General features: G+C 44.0%; 1 protein-coding gene across 1 annotated transcript; it reads left to right on the top strand.

Moving 5' to 3' along the window:
- Positions 1-777: 777 nt before the first annotated feature.
- On the top strand, positions 778-8,471 carry LOC113959492 (protein FAM219A-like). Its single transcript, XM_027668560.1, has 4 exons — positions 778-929; positions 6,581-6,661; positions 7,049-7,103; positions 8,316-8,471. The coding sequence occupies exons 1-4, from the start codon at positions 778-780 to the stop codon at positions 8,469-8,471; spliced, it is 444 nt and encodes a 147-aa protein (XP_027524361.1).
- Positions 8,472-10,696: the final 2,225 nt, after the last annotated feature.

Below are 10,696 nucleotides of genomic sequence, written 5' to 3'. Positions count from 1 at the left end.
CAGCACCTTATTAAGGACTCACTCTAACAGTTTATGGAATGACACTCTTTATTAATACAAATCATGACAAGTTAATAAGATTTGTGGTAGTTGGTGATAGTGTCTAACTGCAAAAACATACTTAAAGCAATCTAATAAGACTATAAAGTAAGCACAAGCACAAACTCTAAAACAAAACAATATTCTATTCTGGAGTAAAAGCAAGCTCTAGTCCTTAAAAGCAGTATTCAGTGTGCATAGCATAAGTTTCTCACCCAACAGGCGTCCCTGGACGGGGGGGGGGCAAGACAGGTTCGGCCTGTCAGCTGATCCCAGCAGTTTCAGTGGAAACCTTCCTCCAATTTCTCTGCATTTCCAACTTCCCTTTATACTATCTCTTTAGGTTTAAGTGGAGTTTGAGTGACTCTAGTCATTAATACTTAATTGGGTAGTTTTCCTTGGCATCTATCTTCCTTGGTGGACAGATACGGCACAGACAAAGTGTCACCATGTTCCCCTTCCTGCAAGATGTTTGTGGAGGGAGACTACAGTGTATTCACATTACTCCCCTCTCCATTGCATCCTCTGTAACAGGTGTTTAGGGAACCTTTGTGGGGCATTGTGACCATGTTCCATCCGGGAGGCAGCAACTGGTTGTCCTCTGTAATTCTTATTCTCCTTTAACTTTTAACCCTATCCATTACTCCACAGTTAGCTTTAGCCCTTGGTGACCTTGGAGGCAATGGGACACAACTCATCCAGCCTTTGAAGTGTCCTTTATTGAGAGATGGAGAGCTCATGTCCTTTGCTATTAATTCTGCTTTTCCCCTTTATATTCCATATGCAGAGAAGCAGAGGGAGCTGGCTCAGAAGGGATCCCTGAAGAACGGCAACATGGGAAGCCCAGTTAATCAGCAGCCCAAGAAGAACAACGTGATGGCACGAACAAGGTAAAGGACTGGAAAAGCACTCATCTGTGCTCTAAGCTGCAATCCCTAATGACCTTAGGATGGGCAAGGATGATGTTCATTGCTATTTGCCTACTGCCAAACACACTATGAGAGCAGTGTCTGCCCTTACCAGAGCTGGCAGGCCCAAATGCTCTGTACTGTGTTGCATCCCATCCCCTGGGGACATGCAGGGACATCTGGGATCAGGACTGGTGACAGTGCAGCCTGAAGGCAGGTAGAGGTAGTCCAGCTTGGTTGAAATTAGGGGTTTGATATGGCTGTCTTGCATGTTCTGGGTAGCCTCACATAACACCTAATCCTGACAGCAGGAGAGAGTATGATACTGCTTCATGTAATGCAAACTGGTTTAGAGCTTAGTTCTGCTTTGGTTGCTTTTATTACAGTATTTCCCCTGTTCCTTTTTGATGATGACCCCTTCTTCATACTGATTGATTTAACAAAGGCTTGTGACAATCCATCTCAGTATGCTTTGCTATATACCTCCTCCTCACTTGGAACAGCATGGTCATACTTTACTGGAGCTGCTTTGGCACATCTCTGTATGACAGTATCAGACAGTGCCACAAACCACTGTAAAAAAGGATGTTATTGGCTAAATACTTACAGTGTTTCTACTGTTTCCATGCAAGTTTCAGTACACCATCTACCTGCAATCAGGAGGGAGGACGCCCCCTGAGTCCACTGGATTACATGCTTTGCATGCTACTAGAAAGGTGGCAGTTTTTAATGGAGGACCTCATTTAGAATAACAGCAGAATCTGCATGATTTCTGGGTGTTTACTGATGAATGATAAAGTTCCCTGAATAACCGTATATTAAGTAGAACAGGAACTGCAGGTCAGAGCCTCTCTGTTAATTCATTAATTCCCAAACCCCACAATAGTAATCATAAATCATGCCAGGTCTTTGTAAAGTTTTATTTGTAAGCCCCTGTGATGTTGTTGGAACACGCTGCACTGTTCACTGCTCTGTTTGGTTGTTGAGACCATATAAAGAAGCCAGACCCTTAGTGGCATCAAGAAATTGAGCAGATGCTCTCAGTTGGTTTTTCCATGCTTCTCTTTGTCTTCTGAATACAAGTTGGAAAAAATTGGTGTCTCAGTTTAACAGGACAAACATGTTTACTAAGGAGGGCAAGTTATAAGGAAGACCAAGTTCCTCCCTCTGAGCAATTGCAAATCCAAAATTAAGGGGTTCCAGTCGAGGAAATGTGGAGAGAGGAAAAAAATAACAACCCTATATTAAAGAATATGTATGTATAGGTAACACAACAAAAGAACAAAAAAACCAAACAACAATCCTGCACCCAAATTCCCACCAAAACCAGTTAAGTACTTTTCCTCTTTCAGTGCAATTCTAACCACGACCAGCAGGGGGCGCTGCTAGATATTTGGAGGGGCAGAAGCTGCAGTTGCTCTCCGATGGTCGGCAGGGGGCGCTGTTGGGCTCTGGCAGCCACTGCCGGTGGCCCCAGTGCGTGGGAGGCACCCGGATGGGACCCACCCCCCCCCCAACCAAAGGGGAAAGGAGAAGGGGAGAAGGTAGTCTTCCTGTTGACTCACGCTGTCACTGGCTGTGACTGGAAACTCCTTTTCCTCGTCAATGGACACAAGCTCCTTGCTGTCGAAGGCTGGCTCTGGTTGGGATCCCCGTTTTCGTCGATGGGTGCAAACTGCTGCCAACACGGGGAAGGAGGAGGGGAGGGGCGGCCTTTCCCCTCAAAGGTTCCTCCGCAGATGGCACCGGCTTTCCAATGAATCCGAGGCAAGCCCAGCCAGTGGGCAGAGCAGGACATGAGGAATCAGAGGCGAACTGAGACCTCCCTCGAGGCCAGAAGAAGCCAGTCCCCCTGCCAAAAACATGAACCCAGAAACACCCCTCTCCACACCACTCCCTTCCCTGAGTCTGGGCAAAAGTCAAAAGTGCCGTCTCCCGAGGAAAAAAGCTCACCTCCCCCCCACAGTCTTCTGAGGCCAATTAGCTTGGATGCGGGGCCATTAGCCAGTCCTTTTGAGTGTGTGTTCACTCTAGCCATCCTTCCCCCTCCCTCGCTCAACAGCTTTCTTTCAAAGTGGTAAAGGGAAAAAAATTCCAAACAGGGTTTTTTTTTCTTTTTTACAAACAAGAAAACCTATGACAATTGGTTTCTTTTGGCAATAGGCTGAATGTTAGTTTCCCAAGAGGAATGGTAGAAGATTTCCTGCTTGAGAATTTTAGAAACACTGAAATTAGTGGAGGAAGATGGTAAGAAAGAGAAGTACAGGTGCCTATTGTAAAATTAATGACTTCTGCTTGGAAAGGCTGCTGTTTCTGAGATGCTGATGAAAAGAAGAGTGATTTGGGCAGGGAAGGACTGAGCAGTGGCACCGTCAACAAAAGCTTTTGAACAGCCAGTTCAGTCCATTTGTGTACACTTGAGCACTGTTCAGAGGACATGTGGATGCCTCCACAGCCAAGTGGACCCTGCTGGCAGTAGACTTGCTTTTCTTAGTTATTTTTCACACAGCTTTTAGAATCGTCCCTTGGGATCTGCAAAACAGGTTTGCAGCCATTGCTTTAATAGAAGATGTAGCCATTGTTCCCATATAGCTGGGAGGTATCTGGCACAGGGTCTCACTGGCCCATGTCTCTTCATCTCCCAGCTCCCTTGGCTTTCTGAGAGCCAAGCAGCACCACAAGCACAGCCCTAGTAATACCTCAGAATGGTTTTGTCTGTCTTGCCATAAACAGGGCAACCCCAAGAAGGCAGAAATGCCACAAGCTTGTTCAAGCAACTTCTCTTTACAAGATAATGGCTGCAGTACAATGGGAGATATTCCAGTGGGATACACTGCAAAACATTCAGGTTATGGTAGTTCTTAAAAGTCTAAACTGTTGGCTTCCTCTGGTCTCTGCAAGAGGAGAATAAGCTAAAGCCATTTCCACTTTTATAACAGTTCTGCTTTTCTCCTCATCAAATGTTTTCCTTCATTCAGCCAAACTGCATTGCCTCTCCTAGTCTCTATTTCACCTTCTCCTCCTTTCCCAAGGCTTCTGTTCTTCTATATTATCTATATGAATTTCTGACATCCAGCCTCTAGTACCAGGTTGCTTTCACTATTTAATCTCCTCCTGGGGCAGGGGCACAGCCTTAGAGGTAAAAGGTTCTGTATTCATAAAACACTCAGTCTCCCTAAGAGCAAATAATGTGAACAAGGTTGGAGTGATACTGGCACACTCACTCTTGTAGGAAAAATCCTTGCTTCCAATTTAAGAAAACGGCAAAAATACCTGCAGGACAAGGAAAAATGCAGCAAGAAGTTCTTTATTGCAGCACTGGGTGCAATCCTGTCACATGGACCTAGAAAGCACCCCGCTGCTCTTGGTTACATAAGCTGTTACATATTCAGTGAGTGTCAGCTATTTTACCTTAAAAGGTAATTTCTTGGACTCAGGAGGGGGTGTTATCCTCCCTCTTGATTGATTCATGAGGTACCCCCCTGTACATTGTACAGAGGGGTCTCTCCGCACACAAAGGCCAATCATGCGGCAGAGGGTATATTTTTATTTTTATACTTTTCCCTATTCCCGGCCGCAAAGGTTCCCTGGCGTCAGGCCCAGACAGGACCTTCCACCTTACAACTTTCACAATATGCCTAGAAAACCCTTGGAATTAAATGAAAAAAAGAAAATCCCACCCCCTTCTGTTTTCCACTAAATTAATTTGCTTATAATAAAACCAGATTATTTATTTCTCATACTCTGAGCACAGGCAGAGCCCACAACACCATCTGCACCACTTCTGCACAGACAGATGTTGTAGCCTGCTCTGAGGATAACCTAAACTCAGATTTTGTCATAACATATTTCATGTTAATTGATCAAAACCACTAAGACAAGAAGCTCATACTAGGACACCTGCAGAAGAAAGCAGCTCTGACTGCAATCTAGTTTTGTTCCAAGGTGTCCTAGTTAGAACAACTGGGACCAGTTCGTCACCGTATGGGTGTAACCCAAAACTGTGTATTCTATAGCCTTCCATGCCATTTCCCAGAAACTGTTATCAATAGACTATTTACACCCTCTGCCCAGAGCAGCCTGACTCCTCAGGCTATAAACTAGGTGTTAAGAGGCCTGCGAGGTAGGAGGGTGCCCCCCTGTTCTCACACCCATTGTGGAACTCCCCGCCCTGAGGGAAGTACTGAGCATTCCTGCCTGAACTGGAGAATATATAATCTTGGAGTCTTGGAACTTTTTTAACCACTCGTGGGATCCAGAGGAAGACTGCAGACCACCACTCTCAACCAGACTGCAGACCACCACTCTCGACTGGACTGCAACCACCACTTTTCAACTGGACTGCAACCACCACCCTCGACCGGACTGCAATCACCACTCTTGACCAGACTGCAACAGCACTCTCACCAACAGGTTTTCCCCTCTTCTTTTACTTTGGACTCAGGGGGCCCAATGAACACCACTCTGTTCATGCCCCAGGGTGCTGGGTTATACATTTGGGTTTTGTGGGTTAAAACCAATTGTTTGTCTGTATAATTGTATTTATTGTATTATTTTATTAAATTGTTATTCTGATTTATAATCTCTCTTTTGAGTTGGGTTCATTTCCCCTGCCGGTTTACCTTTAAACCAGCACACGAGGACAGTGGGAAGCAAACATAAGGACAATCAGAATGCAAGGGAAAGGTTTAGATCAGGGCAAAGACATTATCACAGTTTTTGTGTGTTGCAGAAAAATTTAAGTTCTGTGTTATTAAGAAAAAAGACATTTCTCAAGAAAAAGATGTAGTGATTTTTTTAATCGGTTAAATAGCACCACAAAGTGCTCTTCTCCTAGATCCCCTGGTAGTGTTTTGTTTACTCATGGTCAGTTTTGTGGATGGAAGAACTCTGTTGTGAAGTGGATACCACTGAATTAATGTATTTTCCTTATTGTAAAAGCTCTGAAGCCTGTATTCCAACACACAAACTCTCTGAGGCAATTAAAGGTGCAAAGTCATCATCAGCCTTTGTAATACTTCTGATGAAGTGAAAGTCTATAAAATAATAGAATTTTAAAAGTTCTAGTCTGACTGGACTCTTATGCTGCACCCATCAGTTCATATTCCTTATATTTCTAAATTTAGGAGTGAGAACTCAGAAGTGCTGTGTTGTGGGGGCTGTATAGGAGCTCATGCAGAAAGACCAAATCCCTGATTTCCAATAGAAGAATAGTAGGAGCACCCAGCCACTGCCTTCCCCTAGCCTCCTTCTCCCATTTATTTGTTGCTAGTATCATGTACTCATTGCTAGAGGAAAAAAAAGAAATACAAAAATGAAAAGTCTGATATAACAAGCAGTGTTAGTGATCAGGTTCACCAGAATGAAGTGTGGAGTGCCCCAATTGTTTTTCCTTTCAGGGAGGAGTGTGTTCTCAGTGCGTGTCCAGTGTTCATCCTTGTGAAACTGCTCTGAACTACCCAGAGACACAGCCCACTTACTCTGAATTGCACCCATTTAAATGTCTTCACCGATAAGGGAAGACTTATAAGGAAGTGAAACAGGGAAAACCAACTATCATATGGCTTTGCTCTAGACTATGTGTGGTACTGAGCTTTACTGTGTGGTTAATGGACAGCATTTAATTATTTCAGGTTCGTCGTTCCCAATAAGGGCTATTCGTCATTAGATCAGAGTCCAGATGAAAAGCCACTGGTAGCCCTGGATACGGACAGGTATGCAAAGGGTTAATAAGATTTTATATATATATACATATACATATATTATGGTGTAAGCAAATTTTCATGCCATAGTGCAGCACTGAAGCTAATTCCTGCTGAAACTGCTCTTGCAGGCCACTCGCACTCTTCCTTGCTGTGCCCTTCAGCATATGTCGTAACAAGTCTGTGTGTGTAAACAAGTAGAAAAGAGATGTGAGTAAAGACCACTTTAATGGAAAGGTCTCAGGGTCACAGATGAAAGTTGTTCTCCAGACTCCCTTGATGTAATTTCTCTGTGGATGAAGTACAGTTTCACGGCACAAGAAAGATAGGGCTAACCAGGGAATACAGGTCTCTCTAACTGTTGTTTCCTTTGTTGCTGTATATTGTCATTCCCTGCAGTGATGATGACTTTGACGTGTCCAGATATTCCTCCTCAGGATACTCATCGGCTGAGGTGAGTTATACTCTTTCCTTCCATCCTTGCCATAAATGCTAATAGTCGAGCAGCCAGAAACAACTCAGTGTCCTTGTGCTGCCAGAAACAGCTCCACAAGGAATTTACCAGTGGTGTAGCCTTTGTGAGCCTGGAAGGGACCATGGCAGAAACTGTGTCATGTTTCTGTCTTTCCTGGTGATCCAGTTGGCTCCGTCACCATACTTCTGTGGCACAGACACAGATCTGCCCATCGGCTGTTTTCACAAATACCTTTGACTTTCACTCAAGCTTTTCCCAGTTCTGCTCAGTCATGCAGTGTTGGCTCATGTGGTGCAAATGCATCAACTTGTCTGTCACACCAGTTCAGCAACTGTATGCTTGCCAAGGACACAAATAAAGGATCTGAGGGTGTGCTGTGATTTCCAGTTCTTGGGGGGGGGTCAGGGTCACCCAGTGCATGTTTACTTGAAGCACCAGAAATTCTAGGGAGGACTTGCAGATATGAACTCTTGCCCTTTCAAAGAGAAAAGGCAGGGAAGCTCAGGCTTGTTAATCTCTTTGCATTCTTTCTGATTATATTCCCAAGATCTCTTGTGAATTAGTTGTTCGGACTCCAGCTACTGCTTCTGCAGGATCTGATTTTGCATCCAGGATGCTGAACAGCCATTATGCACACAAGCTACTGGGAACTCTTCCCCTTTGTATCCCTTCCTTGGGCAAAATACTTCTGAAACACTGAGAAACAGCCAAGAGCAGGAACCAGATCAGATGATCTGGGCCATCTCTGGGCCCTGATGAAGTGTTGTTCATCCAGATCTGGGTAGACAGCACTTGAATTTGAGATTATAAAAAACCAAGAAGCTTTACCACCTTTCAACTGCTATAGTGCCCCAGCCTGAAAGGAGGGACTGGCCACCTGCCAGTCGGTTTATTATCATTATTATTACATTACTTTAAATGAGGACTCATCTTCATGGAAAGATTATTCGAGAATAAAATACTGTATCGAGTTGCTACTCTGGAATATCTCACTCTAGATATTCCTATTGTAAAAGAAGTTTAAACAATAGAAAGCAGCCCTCACCTGTGGTCACAAACTGGGACTCTTTCATTGATGAGACAGCTGCTAATGATAGGAAAATATATTCCAGAATAAGGGACTTCTTTCCTCTTTCAACTATCAGAAGAAAGAAGTCTCAAGTGTTTGACTGTTTGTCTCTTTGTCTGTAGCAGATCAACCAAGACTTGAATATCCAGCTGCTAAAGGATGGGTACCGGTTAGATGAGATCCCAGATGACGAGGACCTCGACCTAATTCCCCCTAAATCGGTCAACCCTACTTGCATGTGTTGCCAAGCCACATCCACCACCTGTCACATCCAGTAGTGAGGCTGGCAGGCTCTGATTGGTGCTTTCCACTATAACTGTAAAACTTATCAGCCATTGCTTCCTCCTATGGTAGGACATGCATCTCTTTGTGTTCATGGAGCCAGGAGAAACCAAAAAATTAATTTTATGATTGGTTAATAAGTTATTTTAAACTATGGTTAAAAAAAAGAGAAGTTGCTCAAAGTGCCAGGCAGTGCCTGGCAGAACTGATTTGTCTGGAGAGCAAACACAGGAGGGTCCAGAGATGCCTCCTTGGTTTGTGTAGGCACTCAAGATGTTTTGTAAGGTGTCTGTTCCAGAATGGGAAGGGTCAGATGGAGCTGTAGTTACTCCTCCCCACTGAAACCAATCCATCTACAAGATCAGGGGTGAGTCTGAGGTGTCAGGGGGTTTTACCTGTAGCAGAAGGTCAGTTCTTAATTGATTCACTAAACCTGATTAATTTGCGTAACCATAATTATACCATAGCTGGGACACAGGAATAGAAACAGAGCAGGGCATCCTTTCTTATGCTAAAGCTAGCCAGGACTAGAATGACACAATTCATTCACTTGTGAAGAGGACAAATAGGCGACATTTCACTATGAGTCAGTACTAGTTAGAGCTGTTGTGTCACATATCCAATGCAATCTATCCTTAGCTCCACATTAAATTATCACCAAACACATCAGATTCAATCTGCAGTCTATCCATGCTCTTCAGGGATTTAGTCCTTACCTGAGAATACCATAGTTCAGTCCAGTTGTGTATACTGATTTCAGCCTATACTTCATTCTTGTGAGACCCATCTGCTTTCAGAAATCTTAAAGTTTGTTCAGCTAAGACACAAGACAGAACTAGAACTGTTCAGTCTGAACGTCAGTGCCAGAAAAGCTTGTTGAAAAAAGCACATTTTTACAGAGCTTGGCTGTTGATATTCTCTTGACACTGCGTCTCTTGGTGCCCATGGGAGAGATTTATTAACGCTGAAGGTGTCTCTGTGGTGGTGTCAGACTTTAGGGGGAGGCTCAGTAACAGCAGGATTATGAACAGCTTCAACTTAAAAAAAAAACATGAGAGGAAACTACTCTTTATCCTGTCTCTGCCCACTTGTGAATCAGGCTTGGTCAGTGTTGGAGATGTCCCACATCAGGAGCAGTTGTGTTCATTTGGCATTTCATTAGGTGGCCAGACTGAATTGCCAGTTCACCAGTAGATTGTTTTGAATGCAAAATTATTTCTGGAATTAGAAACATGTCATGTCCCTGGCAGGTCTTACACTGATGGCTTCAGCATACGCAGGACTGGGTGACAGATGGGCTGGCATTTCTCTCAGAGATTAAATCTTTTGCCACAGGCACAACTGTGTGTTTACCTGCTCTGCCAGGAGGAAGGTCCACCTGCCTTGCATCAGTGCTTGCTTTGGAGCCTGGGAAAAGGAGAAAGCAAGGGCAATTCTGAGCTTTCTATCAGAATTCCTCTGAGTTGCAAGACAGAGCCTGAGCTCCACTCCAAAGGACAGATCTCCATCTGAAATCTTCACGTAGTAAAATGAGTCTTTAACAAGTCCTCTTCATGATTAGGAGGACATAACATTGAGTCTTCACTCTGTGCAGTGCAAGGTCACACAGGACTCCTGGGCTTTATTATTCACTGGCTGGCCATGGGCAACCATTAAAGCTATGTTTGCCCCTCCTCCCTAAAACAGGGCACTGCCACCCTGGCTCCAGGCCATAGAAAGAGGACTTGAGTGGTACTATTTACTGAGCATCCCTGCTTCCTCATGCAGAAGTGCTGGTTAACTTGACAGCTCTTCTAGGAAGAGAGTATTTCTCAATTTAATTCCTCTCCCCTTCTCATTGCCTGGTAATGCTGAGAGGGAATATTTCCAAAATTTCCCTAAAAAAGCACAAAGTATCAGGTCTCCAAGTCTTCACTTCTTCATTTGTGTGCCTGATTTCCTCTCCAGTGCTAGCTCAGGTGTGAGGTTAGCAACTGGGGGGGGGGGGGGGGGAAGAGCTCTAAGAACACTGTGTAAGGAGAAAAGATAAAAGGGAAAAAGCATTCCTTAAGGAGTCTTTTTTTTAAATGGAGAATGTAGTCAAAACCTAACATAAACCCCATGGTCAAACCAAATCCTATAGGACATAACTAAGTCTCTTTAAATGTTCACTCTTCTAAAGCAGGACTTTTCAGTTTAGAATTGGTACCATGCAACCTTCATCTCATTTATCCTTCTGGGT

Source organism: Corapipo altera, unplaced genomic scaffold, assembly GCF_003945725.1.
Source record: "Corapipo altera isolate COAL_440 unplaced genomic scaffold, ASM394572v1 60913, whole genome shotgun sequence".
NCBI lineage: Eukaryota > Metazoa > Chordata > Aves > Passeriformes > Pipridae > Corapipo > Corapipo altera.
This window is presented reverse-complemented; position numbering and strand designations above follow the sequence as displayed.

Coding starts and splice junctions, on each gene's coding strand:
- LOC113959492 (XM_027668560.1), top strand. CDS start 778: ATGTCCTTTGCTATTAATTCTGCTTTTCCCCTTTATATTCCATATGCA. Junction 6,662..7,048: donor GTAGCCCTGGATACGGACAG/GTATGCAAAGGG, acceptor CATTCCCTGCAG/TGATGATGACTTTGACGTGT. Junction 7,104..8,315: donor CAGGATACTCATCGGCTGAG/GTGAGTTATACT, acceptor CTTTGTCTGTAG/CAGATCAACCAAGACTTGAA.